This window comes from Eublepharis macularius, chromosome 3 (assembly GCF_028583425.1).
Source record: "Eublepharis macularius isolate TG4126 chromosome 3, MPM_Emac_v1.0, whole genome shotgun sequence".
NCBI lineage: Eukaryota > Metazoa > Chordata > Lepidosauria > Squamata > Eublepharidae > Eublepharis > Eublepharis macularius.
Genome location: NC_072792.1, coordinates 167,809,346 through 167,829,377, shown reverse-complemented (window position 1 = coordinate 167,829,377; position 20,032 = coordinate 167,809,346). Strand labels below are relative to the sequence as shown.

The 20,032-nt window shown below is 39.9% G+C and overlaps 1 protein-coding gene across 1 annotated transcript in view; it reads right to left on the bottom strand.

Annotated features, from left to right (window-relative positions):
- Nucleotides 1–19,981, bottom strand: part of MRE11 (MRE11 homolog, double strand break repair nuclease) — a 43,775-nt gene extending 23,794 nt beyond the window's left edge. Inside the window, exons 1-13 of the mRNA XM_054974320.1 lie at nucleotides 19,943–19,981; nucleotides 16,394–16,508; nucleotides 15,555–15,693; nucleotides 14,598–14,758; nucleotides 13,962–14,049; nucleotides 12,503–12,644; nucleotides 9,807–9,921; nucleotides 8,433–8,618; nucleotides 6,439–6,610; nucleotides 5,590–5,670; nucleotides 5,033–5,159; nucleotides 4,122–4,225; nucleotides 3,265–3,438 (exon numbers count right to left, since the gene is read on the bottom strand). Of these exons, the coding sequence (XP_054830295.1) occupies nucleotides 3,265–3,438; nucleotides 4,122–4,225; nucleotides 5,033–5,159; nucleotides 5,590–5,670; nucleotides 6,439–6,610; nucleotides 8,433–8,618; nucleotides 9,807–9,921; nucleotides 12,503–12,644; nucleotides 13,962–14,049; nucleotides 14,598–14,758; nucleotides 15,555–15,693; nucleotides 16,394–16,413 (1,509 nt within the window). The 5' untranslated portion in view covers nucleotides 16,414–16,508; nucleotides 19,943–19,981. The remainder of the gene's footprint in view (nucleotides 1–3,264; nucleotides 3,439–4,121; nucleotides 4,226–5,032; nucleotides 5,160–5,589; nucleotides 5,671–6,438; nucleotides 6,611–8,432; nucleotides 8,619–9,806; nucleotides 9,922–12,502; nucleotides 12,645–13,961; nucleotides 14,050–14,597; nucleotides 14,759–15,554; nucleotides 15,694–16,393; nucleotides 16,509–19,942) is intronic.
- Nucleotides 19,982–20,032: the final 51 nt, after the last annotated feature.

Genomic DNA, 20,032 nt, shown 5'->3' with positions numbered 1-20,032 from the left:
GAAACAAAAAATGGTCCAATATAATGGGTCCCAGATTCAAATCTTTACAGATCTACCAAAGGAAATATTAAACAGGAGAAGAGTTCTCAAACTGACTACCAAAGCATTACGTGATGCAAGAATTGAATAAAAATGGATCAACTACTCCAAACTTTATGTCCAACTTAAGGACAAACATCTTTATGCAACAGATCAGGAATCAGGACAAGCCTTACTGCAGAACCTGAACATTTCTCCTATAGATCCACCAAAATCTACACAAAAGAGAAAACTCATTCAACCACCCACTCCTCACAAAGGAAGCAAAATCCAGGTTCGAAACAACTGAATAACAATAATAAACAACACTTCAGCAATCAAGAAATTCTGCCTTTTTCCTGTCTTTACCTAAAAGTTGAAAAAAGGGGGAGGGGGGAATGATCAGAATTCGGAGATCAAAAATTAAAACAAAGCTAATAATTTGTGTTTTCTTGCTGTACTGAGGTTGGGGGGGGGGCAGTTTTTCTCTTTGCTCCCACTAATGACAGCCCCTAGATTTTGTACATTTGTACAAAGACCCTCAAGAGACAACTCCCTACAGGGTCTATCAGGGGCTGTACAGCAATCATATTCAGCAATTTCTTTATAAATCACTCATAACTAATATTTAATTTGGTTTTAATGGTTTTTGTAACGGGGAAAGAGGGGAGGGGGAATATTTACAACTATATTAAAGCTATAGAGTTTTTCTATGTGGGAGGGTGGTAGGGAGTTACAAATTTAACTTTTTCCTTTCTTTAAGTTTATATAAAAGTATAGAAACTTATTGCTGGTGTACCAACTTATAAGTGATAGTTACATTGTTCAAAGCTTTATATAATGTTGCAGAACCTTAAATTGTATTCTACTATTTTACCTATTCTGCTTTACAACCTATTCTACTTTAGCTTTTTGTATCTATCAACTTCGGGAACAAACCTTATCTACTAAACATATTAAGATACTATGACTCTTAAAAACCTATCAAGAACTCAATGTATAATTGCTAAATATCAGATTGGAATGTTATTTAATGGTTGAAATGTTAATATCAGCTAGTATAATAAGAATTGATCCCCAACAACGTACCAGCAAAAGAAAAGTAATCTGTTATTTTTGTTGCATTTATTGTTTTAAAAAATGTTGTTTGTTTAAGAAAATAAAAAATATTAACAAAAAGAAAAGACTACCATCCACAAGCAAATAAATTACAAGCCTTCCTTTTAACATCAGTTGAACTGCTCCAGAGTAAACTAGTTAAGGATTACAGTTTAAAAATTTCTTTACTAAAACTTTCCTAATACTAAAATAGCACACCTAGATATGTCAAGATCTTGGAAGCTACTGCAAGCTATTTGGTGGGATTCAGTTGACCCACTCTGACTGTTAGGAATCTAGGGGTTCTATCTGACCCAGCATTACTGCTGGCGATGGAAGCTGCTGAGAAACATGCTTCCTTGCATCTTCACTTAGCCAGGAGGCTCGCTCCCTACCTTGATCCAGCTAATCTGGCCATATGGATCCACAGCACAGTAACTTTGAAGCTAGACTGTAATGGACTCTACACAGGTCTGCCACTGAAGACAACTCAAAACTCCAGCAGATACAGAACACCATAGCTCATTTATTATTGGGAGTTAGGCAGAGTATGCACATTGCACATATTAGGCAGAGTATGGCAGGAGTATGCACATTGCACATATTAGGCAGAGTATGGCAGAGTATGCATATTGCACATATTAGGCAGAGTATGGCAGGAGTATGCACATTGCACATATTAGGCAGAGTATGGCAGAGTATGCATATTGCACATATTAGGCAGAGTATGGCAGGAGTATGCACATTGCACATATTAGGCAGAGTATGGCAGGAGTATGCATATTGCACATACTCTGCAGTCACTCCACTGGTTACTGATTTGTTTCCAGGTTCTGGTTATTACCTATCAATCTGCCACAGCACAGGTCCGACATATCTGCAGGACCACATCTACAGGTATGCAGCTTCACTCATCTCAAGGCAGCCTTTTCAAGATGCCATCCTGCAAATGGGCAAGATCATCCACTGCCTGTACACCAGCCTTCTCTGTTGCAGCTCCCACCTGCTGGATTAGCCTACCTGATAACGTCAGGGAAGCTCCCATACTTTTTATCATTCCAAAAAATGTAAATCAGGAATATGGTCATGGTACAAAAGGAATGGTTCAGGAGGGTGCTTTTTATACAGGGATAGAGTCTTTTAGACAGTTTTTAAATACTGCATTGTTTACAGGATTATCCCATTTGTTACATTGTTCTCTATTTTGTAATCCGCTTTGTTGCACTGTTTTGTAATTCTGAAGTAATCTTAAATTCAATGAGAAAGTCAGAGTATAAATCAGTGGTTCCCAACTTTTTCGGTGTGATGGGTCCACAAGTCCAAATTTACTTGGTATGATAATCCACTTACAAAACAGACCACACATAAATCAACAGAACTACAAAAGCATGGAACCCACCTTTTCAGAGGCTTCGTGACCCACAGGTTAGGAAATGCTGCTATAAATGATGTAACTAAAGAAGTAATTATCTACAGGAGAAACTGTGGCTCAAGAGAAGAGCACAATCTTGGGAAAGACCCTTATTACCCGAGATCTTTTAACTGGAGGTGTCCAGGACTGAATCTGGGACCTCCTGCATGAAAGGATTGTGCTCTTCCCTTTAGATACGATTTCTCTCCTAGAAATTCTCTATCTGAGCCACTAGAGAGTCCCTGCAAGAACAGTCAACGCTGAACAGACACAGAACTAGACTCAGAAATAGGACGCTTCATATATTTATAATATTAGGAACAAATCTGTAAGCATATATTTCCACTTTGTACTTTGAAGCATATAACGTAAAGGAACAAAGCACACCTAGCAGACCATGGTTTGTTGCTTTGGCCCATGCTCAGAAAAGGACTAGAGAAAAGACTGGATGCAAAAGTTCCACAGATTCGCTATATAGATCTTGCAGCGAAGTGTGAGATATAGAGTTCTTAATTTCACATCGTTCTTATGGTTCAAATTGACAAACAGGCATTGTACCGATCATATTTATTCTTTCTATTGAATAGAATAAATATTAAATAATATCTTTAAATGTTTTCTATAAGTTCTGGTGGAAGCAATGACTTTTAAGTCCCATTCTGTCCCTCAATGATTGTATCCATTGCAATCAAACAGCTGTATCCGCAGCAATTGAAAGAAAGGTCAAGCATACAAACCTCTTCATCAATTTTCGCTTCCTCTGCATCTGTATGTCGTTCCTTCAGAAATCGCTGGGTCTTTTCTAGCTGGAATTTCACCAATTCTTCTATTGCATCTTTTTCCTCCTTATCCACAAACTCTTGCACTGCTTCCCCCATACCTCTTTCAGTCAAGAGGGAGAGCTGCATTTTCTGGAAGACAGACAAATGAAAGTTTTTTGTATGCGCATCTTTATTTAAAACAATTTGATTTATCTCCATTATCTAAACTTAAAATGAACTGAAACACAAAACTACTTAATGATATATTTTTTTGCTAGCTATTTCACAGTAAGTAAGTCTGCCTTAGGCACTATAATTCAGGGTTTCTGATCCAACAAGCAAATGCAGTCTGCGTTCAGACACCATAATAAACTGCAATTGCAGTACAATCAGCACAAACACAGTGCCAGTTTGCCATGATGTCCAAATATGCAGGCACCTCAGCAGATTAGAGTTTGTCTCCCTACCCAGCGGAGACAGATTCCAATTTGCTAAAATACGTGCATCTGTATACAATTTCAAATTGGAGTCTGATCAAACCAGGGTGCTTTCAATCAAACTCAACACAAGAGGAGGAGGGAAAGAGAAAAGCACAGCATAGCAACAAGTTGTGTTTATGCCCAGCAGCAGTCGAATCGCAGCTTGATGTTACATCTCCTTGCAACCACATGTTCTGGATAGCATAGTTCAATTTCAATCCTTCAACTAATAAAAAACAAAAGACTAGAACACTTTGAGGAACAGAATGAAATTCCAAGAGAGCTAGTATTGACTTTCAAATCATACCAACCAATAACACAAGGTGCATCTGAAATCTTAAAGAATAGCTTTACCTTCTCTGCTGTCTGGAAATATTGCTTCACGAGGTCCTCCACCCTCAAAGTTGATCCTTCTGATGCAGGCTTGTGAACAAACTTCCCAAAGTTAATCTCCTCTTCTAAAAAACAGAAGTTGTGCCCATTTTAAGAAAATATTCGTCGCTTGAAAACCTGCATCAACCCAAATCACAAAATGATAATGCATATCTGCGGGCTAAAAGAATTCAAAGAGTGGGGAGGAAATTCTGCAGGAAACACACAAGAATTTCCTTCAAGTTAAAATATGTGTATTTTCCACTGCAAAAACATTCTCACCCACTCCTGGCCAGCATGTATTTTCTGCCCCTGTATTTAGCTCCACAGAACATGCACTGTTTCTGTGAGGACAGTTAGAGAACAAGCGTACACTTCAAAGGGACATTCAGCAAAGGAAGGAGTACACAATGTTCCCTGCAGACCTGTCACCAGAAGCACGTGCCTGCTGCAAATTCATTTCACTGACTGTAAAAAAATTATTATTTTATTATTTGAAGTGTAAAGGAAATCTAGCCGTACAGAATCATTCCTAATGGCATTCAGAGCTTCCTCAGAGAAATGTGAATTAATACCATAAAAGTCATTTTCTATCACTTTTCCTGTTTCCCCCTCTTGAGGTTCATCCACTTATGCCCCAACAACAGTGCACACATGCACAGCAATTCATAAGTAGCTTAAAAGGCAAAAGGACTTAAAGGCACCATCTCTGTGGATCTGTAGAGATAAGGACTGAAGAGAAGAAAATGTAGTCCTCCAGAAGACTACATACAGATGTACTATTATTAATAAATTTAATTTTCTCTGCAAGCAATACAGGTTTTTTTAAAAACAAAGAACCTACAGATATGCAAACATTTCCCCACTTTTAAACAGGAATTTCTCTTTTTTACCACTTTTCTCTTTTTGCTCCCGATGTCTGAAAAAATGTATGATATCTTTTGGATTAGCTATCCTATCCATGTATTTCTGGCTGAAACGGACGATGCTGAATGGTTCGAAGCCTCCACTGTAATCCACCTTCAAAGGAAGAGGACATCAAAATCAGAGGTGTATAAACCTGCATCTCTCATTTACAGTATTTGTGCGGCCTTGTGTTAGTCATTGCACAATATATAAAATGTCGATTGATCACCACTTTGGATCCCGTTTTTGGAAGAAAAGCAAAGTAAAAATATCTTAATACACCAATCCATTTCCGATCATTCATCTCAGGATCAGAAATATCTCTCTGAAAGAGGAAATTGTCTCACCTCTAATGACTGTGTGCATCTGTCCTTCTTAAAAAGCTAAGCAGCCTTTAAATCATAAGTCCCAACAAATCCTACATCATCAAGTCAAGGCACACACTGACAAGAAGTTCATTTAGTGTCATTCCAACAGCTCACTAGATTTTGTTGAGAGAATACATTCAGGATAAGTTTTCAGATATTAAGGAGTCTTATCTTACTCGTAATCTTATGAGAGGTTTCTCTGGCTGCCGGGGATTTCCAAGACGTGCTCTTTCTGCATTGTCCAACATAGTTTCAACCTTTACCAAAACAAGAAAACAGAGATTAGATACAAAAACTGCTACCCTATCCAAACGTTCTTGTTTACTCTGAAGAATATTTAAAATTTTACAGTTTATGAAAATGGTAGTTTATAAAAATGTACCATTTAAAAACTTTCAAACACAATTCTTCCCCTTTTGGCACAAAGCACTGATCAGCAAAACAGATTGAAAGACTGCAAAAATACCATGCTCTATTAGAAATTTTCGCTACTGCAAAAATACCATGCTCTATTAGAAATTTTCCTGCCCAATCTGTACTAAGTAATACTGAAAGACATGGCAAATAGCTAGGGGAAACTATAGGCACCCTGTTATTCTTACCCCAAATGTGCTGGCTGATTGCATCCAGCAAGAAACAGCAGCAGGCTCAACCTAACTTTCTAAATTGCTACCATGTCATGGGTGAAGAGGGAGACATGCTGCCACAGGATTCGGGCGGGTGGGGGGCTTCTGCATAACATTAGCTAAGTATTTTTCCTGGGGACTTGGTTTTATGTAACAATGTCATTATGTACTAAAGATGTGATGTACCCAGGGTGACAGATGCTCGGTACCAAACAGGATCCCAAATTTACAACTCCAATGGTTATGGTCCATTGCAAACAATTTCAAATCTCCATTTTGGTCCATAGATATTCTGTTGGATTGAGAATTCCTACATTCTGTGCTATGTAGAAAAAAAGACCAGACAGCCATTCCTTTTTTCTTAGAAACCACCATCTGCCCATATTCTATAACACCAACCTTCTCCATGCAAAAAGCTTGTATGGCTTGTGTTACTTTAGGATTGTCAGGGTTAAAAATGTCTGGATGGTCAGCTAGGACAATGTCATCAATATAGAAAGGCCGCACTGTCTGGAGAGGAATCTTCCGCAGGTTCATTTTCTTGCCTTTGACTAGCAGCAAGCCGACATGCCTGAAATAAATGAGCAGAGCAGATATGCATTCATTGTGGAACATGGACAGAGAAAGGAAAACAGTCATAACTTTTGTTACTGCCATGCTGACATCCTTATAGAAACCCACATGCATTTAACCTTAACAGGTAAGATCAAGGTGTATGGAAGAATTTGCTTTTTCAAGGATCAGAATGCATCTGGCCCTTAAACAAATGTGCAAGGAAGGAAGGAGGAAGGAGGAAGAATCCTTCTCTCTTACTCTCAACTTCACTAAAGAAGCCACTCTGCTACTGGCTTGGATCCTGCCTCAAAATTCTATGGACAGCGGGGGCAATTTTCACCGATTACCTCCTCCCACAACAGATCAACCCCCCAGCCCAGCTATTCCCCCATCCTCAAGAGCAGCATTTTGGGCTGCAACATGAGGAAAGAAGTTGATCAAGGAAGGCGCATTCTGCAGATGTAAATTCTTTGATCTGCAGAAATTATAGGCAGGATCAAAGCCATTGATTTAACTTATTTCTACCACTACCACCCCGCTTCTCCCTCTTCTGCCTTCCCACAACTAGTCTGTCATCACACACAGGCTCTGATTCCAACATTTTCCCCAGCTCCACTGACATTCTGCAGTTCTGGCACACGTGCCCTTACTATCATTAGCATTCTGTGACTGGCCTTTACCCTTCAAAAATCACAGCAACTCAGCAAATGATGGGGGGGTGGGGGGAGAGGACGGTTTGCAAGCAATATGTAGTGTAGCCAGTTTTCAGCCAAACCATTTGGCCAATAAAAACTCAATTATATAAACTGCTTAATTTATCAGAGGTAAATCAAGGTTACGTCATCTAAGTGAGAGAGCTGCATGCATCACCCAGAGATCCAGAATGGACTGTTCCCCGCCATTTGAAGTAAAAACTGCTGTCTCCCTCAAAGGCTGCCATATGGGCCTAAAAATCCATCTCTACCTACCGATTCCACCCTTCATCCAAAGAGTTGAGGGCAGCATGCACACTGCCACCTCCCCCTATTGGTCCTGCACAATAATACTATGTGGTAGATTAGTCTGACTGAGGGAAAGAGAAGTGGGATCGCCATCAGCCAGAGAGATTTAGGGCCCAGCTGAGATCAGAATCCAGGTCTTGCCAGCTCTAGTCAAAAATGCTTAATCCACACTACTTCACATTGGCTTGTGTGGATCATATGTCAAGGAAGCATAGCATAGTGATCAACTCTGGTGGAAAGCCCTTACAATTTTCACCATTATTGGTAACATTAGTGGGGAAGGCTTGGAGAGGGAAGAACTTGTTTCGCTTTGCTTACTGCCATTTGAACGAAGGGCTAAGCTGTATGAAACATCAAGAACAGCTCCATCGCTTTGGAAAGCCAGCCAATTAAAATAAAGAGCATGCTATACCTTCTCCCCTTTTGTATACTTCTCAGCAAACTGGTATGCCATCCTCATGGAACATTTTGGGAGTTGATATCACTGGGACTGTCAGGCATAAACATTTAATGAATGGCAGCGAGGGAAGCACAAGCTGGTCCTAGGATTGTGACAACAGGCATTTTCATCTGACACAGTGTCACAGTCCTGATTAACCCTTCTGAAGCCAAGCAAATTCTCAGATTCAGGTACAGGTGATGAGCTAAAGAGCAAGGGGCGGGATTTCATCAAAGAAGAAATGCTTCTTCCCAATTACTAGATCTTCCTTAAAAGCTCATAGTGACTTGTCTCATCTTGTCTTAATGAAAATAATGGTAAGTGCATGCAAGAAAAAAATCTAGTCATGTTCAGTGTGCACATACAAAATAATATGCAAATGATGACCAAGAACCTACTTTTTCACAGCTTCTCCTGGTGATAGAGATGTGACCACTGAACTTCCTGGCTGGGAAACGTAGAAAAGCTGTTGCTCATTTCGAGTTGGCGCTATTTTACATTCATGCTCATGACCCCAAATTACAAGATCAATAAAATCATCTAAAAACTGTTCTGGAATATAATTTGTGGCACCGTGTTTACTCCTGTTCCAAAGAAAAGGAATGAATATCAGTTGCAAAAGTGTTTGGGTACAATAAAATTAACACAAGATATTCTAGCCAAAATCTAGTAGGTACTTCTGCATGCATAATTTCCAGAAATTAAGGAAAAGCAAATCAAAATGTTGGGCTGGAACACACAAATCCATTCCACTAGCATTAGTGCTTTTCTCTGGCCAAGGAATCTTAACTGACCCAAGAGAGAAGCACCACCAGTAACCCAATCCAACCCACTGGGTTTCTGTATCAAAAGCTACCGCCCAGGTAAGCAGAAAAACAAGTCTAATTGCAGAGAGATATCATTGTTGGTTTTATTTGATACATCATTCTGCCAATGCATTCAAGTTGGCTTGCAACACAACATTACACCTAAAATATATTATACATAAAGGGAAGAAAACAAGCACATTCAGGTACTACTAACTCTTAGATTTATAGCTGAGCTTCTATGATTAATTCTGCTCTCAGTGTTTGGAAAAAGTGTTGTTTCTGAATACAGGAAATGGCACCATCTCTACCACCAAACACAATTAATTGTTGAATCAACAACAGCCTGTGGCTTCAGTGCTATGGGTTTGGAAAGCAATTGGCTGGACAGTAAAATAAAACTTCCCCATCCTCATTTATGAATTACAGGTCAGAGAAACAGAGTATCCTTACAGGATATTTATATTCCAAAAACCATTTATATCCCAAGCAATGCAAACCACTTCTGTTCACCTCTTGCCTTGAAAACCCTAGGGATCACAACAAGCAGCGACTTGACTGTACCTTACCCACACATTTATAATTCCAAACATCAGTGCAGCTAGTTTTACATGTTTACCAGAGAACTGGATCTCCAGTTGTTCAAATGCTGCCCCATCATGCAACATGGCAAACCAATTCTGAAGCTGAGGCATGGCCCAGCAGACATGCCAGCCTTTCAAAGCCACAGAGAAGATTTTAAAATTCCGTATTTAAAGGAAAAACCTTCGTTCCAAGATTATTTTCCTCCAAAATTATTCTGTAGGCATATCAGTTTGTCACCCCCACCTCACTTCCTGATTTGAACTTCTCCAAGTGGCATTATTTCTGTACACATCATGATGCATTTTACATCCTTAGCTTTAAACCAGCAGGGAGAGGAAGAAAAGATGCAGATGCCACTGGCCTGCTGTACAACGTTGGTACCTGTTCTGATGAATTACAAACAGATTAAACCAACTATCTTCGTCTTCCTTTGGCCTCAGCATGGTTACTTGTTTATTTACAAACATCCGGTACAATCTCTCATCAGGAATAGACCCTGGAACAAACATAAGTTACAAATGACATATAATGAGATTTTAGGGTTCAAACATGCTAAAAACTGCACACAGTGCCATGAAGTGACAATTGCCACCTGGTAAACAAATTGATGGCAAACTGCCCCCCCCCTTGCTGTATCACTGCTAGAGCCACAAGGCTGCCTTGAGCCACTTTATGCATTCTACCTAATCTGTGGATCTGCTCCATGTCCCATGGCAAGGAAGTTTCTGCAAATACTCTCCTACGCATGGTTTTTTAAAGTTGTGGTTGAAATATCCAGAAATCTGTGCTTCTTCCACAGGATAGCATCTTTGAGATCAAGTATCTAAGAAATGGATCCACATGGGTTTAATATTGTGTGTTCATTACCCACCAGGGTTTCTTATTCAGGTGTGGTAAGACTGCTTCCCTCTGTTCTCTGCTCTTAAGGAAGTACAGACCTTCTTAAAACTCTGAAAGAGCAAGGAAGTAGAGCATGTAAACTGAGAGGAACAGATTTAAACTCAAGATAAACAATGAAAGAGAGAGTGGGAACACGGTTGACGGAAAAAGAGGAAGGGAGTATTTATTATGGGGAAAGAGAAAGCAAAAATCTCCAGTCTCCAGTCCAGATCCACAATGAATTTATACACATAGGGCAATAACAACAAAATAAAGAATGCATAAAGTGACTCTTACAGTGCAATCCTAAATAGAGTTATATCATTCTAAGTCCATTGGATCTTGTGATGAAGGAGAAAAACAGCATGCAGGCATGAAATATGATGGTATCTGGGACGAATTTTTAGAGCTGTGAAAGTTGATATAAAACGTTTGATTGAGGCTTACCCCACTCCTCTTTATTTTTTTTCTTTCATTCTTTGTTTTTTCTTTCCCCTCCCTTTCCCCTCCCCTGTGTTTAGGGCTGAGGAAGAGGATGGATTTACAGGAGGAAAAAGTTGATAGTAAATATTTTATATTACGTATTTTTTAAAAAATTAAATAAAAAAACTACAGAAATATTAACATTGGACACAAGCCAAGAAGAGAACCCAAATGGTAGCAATATGGCAGGGACGGGTGGCAACAAAACAAAAGGAGGCTCCAGTACTGAGCCAGTTCTGCTCTGTGCTGCCCACCAGTTTAGACTTTTCCCCCACACATCGGATGAGACACTAAGATGACATTAAGCTAGGATAATCGTGAACCCAGCTTGCTTCTACAATGTCTGTGCATGCATCTCACTTTTATCATGTTCATCCTTGAATGGAACATGACGGAGAAATGTAGGTTTAAAACAAACTTTGTTTACTGGTAACAAATGCAGGCATGCATGTTAACCAGTTCCCACCCCCTGCAGCACACATGGATTCTAAACCTGGATTAAGCTGTGGTTTAGAATTCTGGCTGATGGCAGGGACTGACTAATTCTGGTTAACCCATGCACCTCAAATTCAAATACAGTTTGCTTTATTTATTTACTTCATTTATATCCTGGCTTTTCTCCATAATGAGGATCCAAAGTGGTTTACATCATTCTCTTGTTCTCCATTTTATCCACACAAGGTAGGTTATGCTCAGTGTGTAACACGCCCAAGGTCACCCAGCAAGCTTCCATAGCAGAGTGGGGATTCGAACCCAGATCTCCTAGATCCTAGTCCAACCACTATACTACACTGGCTGTCAGTGTAGCAGGATTCCATAATCATGCTCCACGTGCAAAGAGAAGTGGGAGGAACATGAGGTGTGTGTGAGGGGACAACAAGCCAGGTTCTCACAAATTCCAGCTTCATGCTTCCAGCACAATGCAAGGCCAATTTAACTCAGATTTCCAAGATGTTAATTTTTGGTTCAAGTCTTATTAAAGGGGACAGGCTCACTGGTTGAAGAGGTAATTTATATGCAAAAAATACCAGATTCAGACATCTCAAGTATAAGGACCTCAGGATGGAAAAGACCTACATCTGTAGGAAAGCAGTTCCCAGCCATGGTAGAACAGCAACCCCCAACACAGAGGTACAGAAGCCATGGCACCCACCAATGTGTCTCCTGGTGCCTACTTATTTTAATCGGAAGGGTAAAATCCAAGAAGTCTTGAACTGAAAAAAGCAAGGGAGCGTTGGATAACTCCCTGCCATCTGACCGATGCAAAGCACAATGCCCATTCTGAACAGGTGTGTGAATGCCACACACCCTCGTCACAGACTCAGACCTATTTCTGGGCTTGGAAGCCTCTCTCAGTGACAGCACAGAAAGCAAAACTCTCTGCTTTGGAAACTGGAAACGAACAGCACAAACTTCCACAAAGCAAAGAACCGATCCCTGCTTTTCTCTGCCACTTCAGCACAGAACAGAAGATGCTTTGGAAGAGCCATGAGATATGCCCTCGAAACTGCAGGAAGCGCCCATCAGAAGCAGCTGCTTCCATCATGGAACTTAGAACACCCCAATGTTTTGTGGAACTCCCAACATTTCATGATTCACCTCACCCAATCAGCATTTATGCCCATTGCTCTTTCTAAAAATTCCGCAAGTACCCAGAGGGTCAACAAGGTTAATGAGATGGACCAATTTTCTGACTCAGCATAATGGCAGCTTACCTAGTCCATAGAGAGCAATTTTTGAATTGCCTTTCTGAAGCAAAACAGGACTAACATCTATCTTCTCTACAGATGGCGATCGCCCAAAATGGTTCAGAAGTCCTGCACAACTTAAAATGTCCAAAGCACAAAGTGCGTCTGCCTGTATGAAGTATTAGGGAATAACAACAATCATTTTATTTATCAAACATTGGCTACATTTTAACTTTGTTCAGCCATGCTACACACAGAAAAAGTATTACAGACCAAAAAAAAAGCCTCTATACATTCCCAAGTTGGCTAAAACTTGCTTATAAATGGCCACTATCCTGACGCAACCTACTGTGAGTAAATGTTGTCAGCAGGCAAGCAGCCAATGATGTGTTCGTAAGATTCTTCATTTCCCCGATGGTTATCAATGTGCCACAAACAATTTGTTAAGGAGAATCCAGACTAATAAAACTTTTTATGGGCTAAAAACATTTGAGGGCTTGAGAGAACCCAAACTAAGCCGCATGATAAATATTGCAATCCTGGGCAGTTACACCATTATATTTACACATATTTAAAATGCATTTCAGTGGCTCTGTAACCACAGTTCCTTCATGAGTGCAATAAGAGGCTAGAACAGAACGTTTGTTCTTAATGGTCTAAAAATGTGAGCAGATTTCCAGTGCAATCCTATGCAGAATTACTCTAGTCTCAGTCAATTGAACTCTGCGCACTCACTCTTCATAGGATTCCACTGAAAACCTGTTTACATCTTTATCCCATTATGAAAATCCATTTTATCCTATCCCCTGAGGGCATTGGTGAAGGAATTGCATTACAGCCACAATATCGATCCATTTTAAGTACCTTATATAATGAGCAAGTTCCTAATAATCATGAAACATTTAAAAACTTGAATGCAACCATTCCACACACTATGAAGCATTCCCCAAATAAAATTGTCCCTTAATATCTAATGATTCATACCCAATTGCTGATAAAGGCTAACAAGCTGTTTATCTGGCAAACTGTTCCCAGAGATGAAATGAGATTATGCTTTGACTAGGAATCAATGTGCCAAACATTTGCTTAACATCATTGAGCATCCACCTGTGCTGAACCCCTATGCACCTTTCTGAAGATCAGCATATCCAATAATTAATCAATCTTATTAGTACTCCAAAAATATCAGTTCAAAATTAACTTGAATACAATGAACCCACAAAGCTGCCTTATACTGAATCAGACCATCGGTCCATCAAGGTCAGTATTGTCTATTCAGACTGGCAGTGGCTCTCCAAGGTCTCAGGTAGAGGACTTTCACATCACCTGCAACCTGATCCTTTTAACTGATGATGCTGGGGATGGGACTTGGGACCTTCTAAATGCTAGGCAGATGCTCTCAGCCACAGCCCTCTCAATACAGTCAAACAGCACCAAAAAATCCAACCAGAGAAAAGCCAAATACAAAAGGGGTCAAAAGACTTACCCCCGTTGGATCATCATGGTTTCCATGAATACTAAAAACTGGAATAGAAACGTTGAGATTTCCATCTTGGTAGTTGACCCAGGGAAATCTGAATGAGAGAGCAAAGTTCCATATACAAAGTGGTTATAACCAAAGTGGTTGTAACAAAATAATTCTTCATGTCACTAAATATTATTTTGCTACTTTTTATTCTAATACCTTATTTGGAACTGCCAGAAAAGCACAACTCAACACCTGGTGATCCACTATTGCTGAAGAATGACTGATGCTTCCATTAGAACTAAACAAAGATTTAAGTCTGCAATCTTGCTTCCTTACAACCAATGGGATTTTTACTACTCCCTTCAACCAAAGTAAGACCAAGTGTTAAAACAGCAGTCCTGAAACAAACTACACCTCTGAAGATGCCAGCCACAGCTGCTGGTGAAACGTCAGGAACTACAATGCCAAGACCATGGCAATACAGCCCGGAAAACCCACAACAACCAAACTTATAAACTATTCTTCAGCTCTAGGTTTGCATGACTTAAATCCTCATACGTAAAACTGCTACAAATATTGTAACTTTCAATTTAAAAGCTGCTCAAAAAACTACACAAGTAAGTGATATTCAACTTCACAGTTATCCATACTTACTTGCTAAAAGAAAAATTAACTGATTGATCACTCAGAATTTCAAACTGCACAGGACGGTCACCCATGCAATATTTCCTTAATAATTCTAAGCAAGTGTGTAATGTTTTCCTTGAGGGTTTGTTTTCATGAAAGAGATCTCCACCTAACAAAAGAAAGTCCACCTACAAAAACAAAACAAAATAAAACTCCAAATGGTCAAATTTCTCATGTAGGCTGTTTACATCATCTAAAGCACAAAAAGCTAACATTCTATACAAATTACTATTGCATTCTTAGTATTTATTATTTTAGTTATTTTTTATTACAGAAAAAATATAAAACAGGCAGCATAATAATTAAAACACTTCAGTAGATTTAATAAGTCTCCAACAGCCCTTTGCCAAAAATGAAGTTATGTTGAACACACAAGTAGCCTTTAAAAAAGAATTTGCAGGCAGCTGTTTTAAACTGGTTCTCAGGTCTGTAAAGTAAGTGTTCAGTTATGTTGCACTCTAACTTCCACAAACAGAATCTTAACATTCTAACATAGACTGTGAAACTCTGTATTACAAAAAGGAAAAAAATTGCACTACCAACAATTAATAACTTATGAAAACATTCAGTATACCCATCTCCAAAACCAATGAACCAAAAGCTCTCTGCAACATGTAGCCCGTCATTACTACCCCAAACCCTCAAAATGGAAGCCACACAGAATGGGAAAACAGGACTGGATGTTTTAACTCTGCTCACACACTGCCATCATGTTAGCACATGAGCTACATGAAATTAGGGGACAGCCACACAGAATGGGAAAACAGGACTGGATGTTTTAACTCTGCTCACACACTGCCATCATGTTAGCACATGAGCTACATGAAATTAGGGGATAGCTTTGCCAACAAATTACAATGTTAATTTCTAGAAAACATCTATTCTTTCCCCGCTAACGCTCTTATAAGGTACGCGCCCACTCACCTCATTATCTTGAGCAAGCTTCAAGATTTCATCAAAAGTTACAAATGTATCATTTCCACGCACAGCATCCTTCTCCAAGTAGCCCAGATGAATATCTGTAGCAACTAAAATTTTAAAAGTATCTTTTTCTTCTTCATCCCTAAAGTGAATGTAGAAAGAAACAACAGGAAACTGTATTCTACTATATCAACTCATAGCATGACTCTTCAGAGGAAAGATAAAGGCTCAAAGCAAGGATTCCTGAAGAGATGCACTGGGCAGCTACCACTTAGAGCAAGCAATTTTGATACATCACAGCTAATGCAGTGATACAAGAATTATCCATGTCAGACAAAAGCTACTTGGAGATAAGGCCAAAGCAAAGAATCACAGTGGGCAATTGTTGAGTGTTTTAGACTTACAGGAACCTTTAATTATTTAACTTACTTCCCACAGCATAAAGTTTGGAAACTACTGTTTCATAGGATCTAACCATAAAAAGAGATTCTTCTCCTTTTGCTTCAGGTAGATAGTGGTGCTGGTCTGCAGTAGAACAGCAAGATTTGAGTCCAGTGGCACCTTAAGGACCAACAAGATTTTCAGGGTATAAGTTTTCAAGAGTCCAAGCTCCCTTCTTCTTCTTATTTGAATCACTTACACACAACTAGCTTCCCCTACAGTTAAACAAGCTTTCTTTACACCAACTGATATTCTAGGAAGAAATAAAGTACAAGAATGGGAAGGGTGACACAGAGTATCGGTAAAAAACCCACAATCATTGGATCTTAACATAACTGAATAACTGAAATATGGATCTTCAAAGGCGGGGGGGGGGATATTTTGGGCTAAGGGGAACTTACATAGAAGTGGTAGGGGTCATTCTTCTGCAGTCACAATAATCCCAATTTCACCAGGCTTTTGCCTTGTGGTGCTAAGGGACTTGGAGAGACTAAAAGGCAGTTTCAGAGTCAAGACCTAAGAGGAACAGAAAAATACAAGCATCACAATTTTGTGGCCAGAAATATTTATTTAGTTTTAAAATGCACTGCTTGCCTTTCAATTTAAGCAGGAAACCAATTTATTTTTACAAAAGAGGAAATCTGTGAAAGATACATAAAACTGGAAGTATAAGAAATAGAATAAGTTAAATCGTAAATGTCTGTTTAAATACCAATCTCTTTACTTTTCTTCTGAAACATTTACTCTCAGTCATATAGCAGAAAACATTCACAAAGATAAGTTGGGCCCATGCAAAAAGGCAATTACCAACACCCTGAAGTGCACCCAGAAAATAACAGACAGCTACAGCAGCTCAAAGAGTACTGGTTTTGTGAAATGCAAGCCATGTTTGAAAATTACTCCAAAACATTTTTCAATACTTGGGAAAGAAAAGGAGGAGTCTCATGATACCTTATAGACTAATACAATTTTATTCCATCATAAGCTTTTGTGGGCTAAAGCTCACTTCTCCATATGTAATGTATCAAGAAGCGTCTCTAGTACACAAAAGCTTATACTGAAATGTGGGGGGGAGTCCTTAAAGTGCCATGAGATTCCAGTTTATTTTTTGCTGCAGCAGACTATAATCATAACGACAGTGAGCTTATATACAGCTCTTCTAGACAGATAAGGACCCCACTCAGAGCAATGAACAAAATCAGTGTTGTTATTATCTCCACAATACAACTGTGGAGCTGGGACTGAGAGGAGAGAGTTCCCCAAAGCCACCTGCTGAGCTCATGGCAGTACCGGGATTCAAACCAGCAGAGCACTGATTTGCAAACCAACCACTATGCTACAGCAACTCTCATTGCAATCCTAAACACACTTATACCCTTCCTAAGCCCACTAATTTAATTGGGTTTAGAAGGCTGTAACAGTTTAGCAGTAGTCCCCAATGTGGTGTCTGAGGGTGTGAGGGCACTCAATAACTCTTTTTAGAAAGTGGGCAAGGGCAGGCAGAGGTTTTGTCTCTGCCAGGCTTCTGTTTGGCCACTGGAGGCCTGACTGACTGCAGTTTTTTTAAAAAATTTGCTTCAGCAGCAGCTGCTTCTGCAGCACAAGGATCTTCATTGTTTGGTTGAGGATAAACTGTGTGTATACAAGAAAATATTTTTAAACAATGTGTCTATTTTAAAAGGCATCATGTTAAGCTGAGCTACTGCCTGAAATGCTGAGAAGTTACTATAAGAGTTATGCATAGCCTCACTCCATGACATTCTGTGGTTGGCTCCGCCTCCCGCAGCAGCCATTTTGTGGTTGTGTGTTGGAATTTCAGAGGTGCCCAGAGGCTCAAAAAGGCTGGGGACTCCCTATATAACACCTAGGAAGCACCCCTAGCTCTGTGACAAACTGCATGCTTTGAATGAGGAAAGCCCTAGATTCAGCCTGTGGTATCTCCAGTTAAAGGATCTCATCTAACAGGTGTTAGGAAAGCCCTTTCTTTGCTAGAAAACCACTGCCAGTCAAAGCAAACAAAGCTGAGCTAGATGGATCAATGGTTCACTGTAAGGCAGCTTCTTACGTATTTTAATATATCCAATTAGATTTATTTTTAACCTCTTTTCAATCAAGAATGAAAAGCACAAATGGAGGTGAAGAGAATGTAAAAGAATGTAGAATGTAAAATGAATTTTCAGAGGATGTATGAGGATTATATGAACACCAGATATATAAAGCAGGCTGCCTATCTGTCCCTCTTGGAGGTGCATAGTCACTGGAGGACCTTTACACTTACAAGGTGTGTTGCGCTCCCCTCTGCTGTTTTAGATGGGCGATTTAACAGAATTCCCTATGAGAAAAGGCTTTGCCCCTGCAATGGAGAAACTGAGACTTTAGATCACATTCTTCTATGCTGTCCCTTCTATCAAGATGCTCGCATAAAGCTCATTACTCCTTTGATCAATAGCATACATGGAAGAACGAGCTTGGAATGCGCTAGACTACTTCTAGAAGACGGAAATCCGACAACTTCAGCCTCTGTCACAAAATTTGGTGCAACAGCCTATAAAATCCATCAAATGCTCTCATTATCAGGGTTTATGTAAATACTTTTATATTACTATTTTTTAATTTTGTGCTATTTTTACTAATAATTTTAACTTGGTTATTTTGAAGTATTCTCTCTATGCTGGTCTTTGACCATATAATAAATTTGATTTGAAGAATGAAAAGCACAGCATAGAACCACAAATTAAATATTATGCACTGTTTTTTGCAAGAAAGCGACGTCCTCCCATGGGTCAATAATGACTTGGTGCTTGCACAGGGGACTACCTTTACCTTTAAACCCTACTAAACTTACTAGGGTTTACTTTCACACAAACATGCATAACACTGGAAATGCAGCAAGCAGTCCAATCCCATTCACAATACTTATATATGTATTTGCCTTACAGCATTTTTGGCATTCCCCTGGCCAGTTACTTCATATCTTCTTAAACACAATTATTCATTGCCCTACTTTGTTTAATTTGCTGCAGGAGAATGTAATTTAATTTACAGCCTTTACACAGATAACTTTAATTAACATGGAAGATAAGTCCACGCATGGCTACTACCCATGGCAACTAAAAGGCTACCAAATCTCTGAATACTGGAGTTAGGAGGCATCATCGGGGAAAGGCCTTGGACTCCATGCAGTTTGATACCCTTCAAGGCTACTGCTTGGCCATGCACTGTATGACACAAGATGCTGGATTAGATGGGCTGCTGTTCTAATCCAGCAAGGCTCTTATGTACACTGTCAATATCAACGATCTCTTCACTGCTTAGGTTTTATTCTCAGAAGCAAATTATTGCAAAGTCAAATTATTTTCCCATTCAACCACACTATGAAGTGTGCACCTCTGGACTCCCACATGCAGCCTCCTTATTTTCACAGCCTGTCTCATAATCTGAGCAGCAGAGAAGAACAAAAGTCCTGCAATATCTGAAGAAGCGAGCTGTGACTCACGAAAGCTCATACTCTACCACATATTTTGTTAATCTTATAGGTGCTACTGGACTCTTGCTCTTTTCTACTGCTACAGAGACTAACACGGCTACCCATCTCATTATATGGATTTTCTGCAAAGTGATTTTTTGCCACCGTCCCTTCAGAGGCTGGCAAAGGGGCCACCCAAGATGACTTTAAAAGGCTGGGGGTTTTGAGAGAGAAGCAGCATAAATTGACTGCCTGGATTCCGCCCATGCAGTACACCATGAGGAAAAACCCAGGCCGATAAAAAATTCGACAGGGTGTCTAGTCCTAAATATTACTACATTTTCACGAGGCAAGAATTGTAAATACAGCACTGCCAAACTGGAGCCTCTCCCTCCGGGGCCCTTTTTGCCTCGGCGTCCGTCCACAGCGCACATCCCTAGACCAGCACCTCACCCTCGCGGCCCAGGCCTACCGCGGAACTTACAGTTACGCCAGGCCTCCAGTTTCCATGGCACCGCGCGCGGGGGACGGAAAGATCACCACGCCCCCTCCCCGGGGAGAGCGACAGAACTGT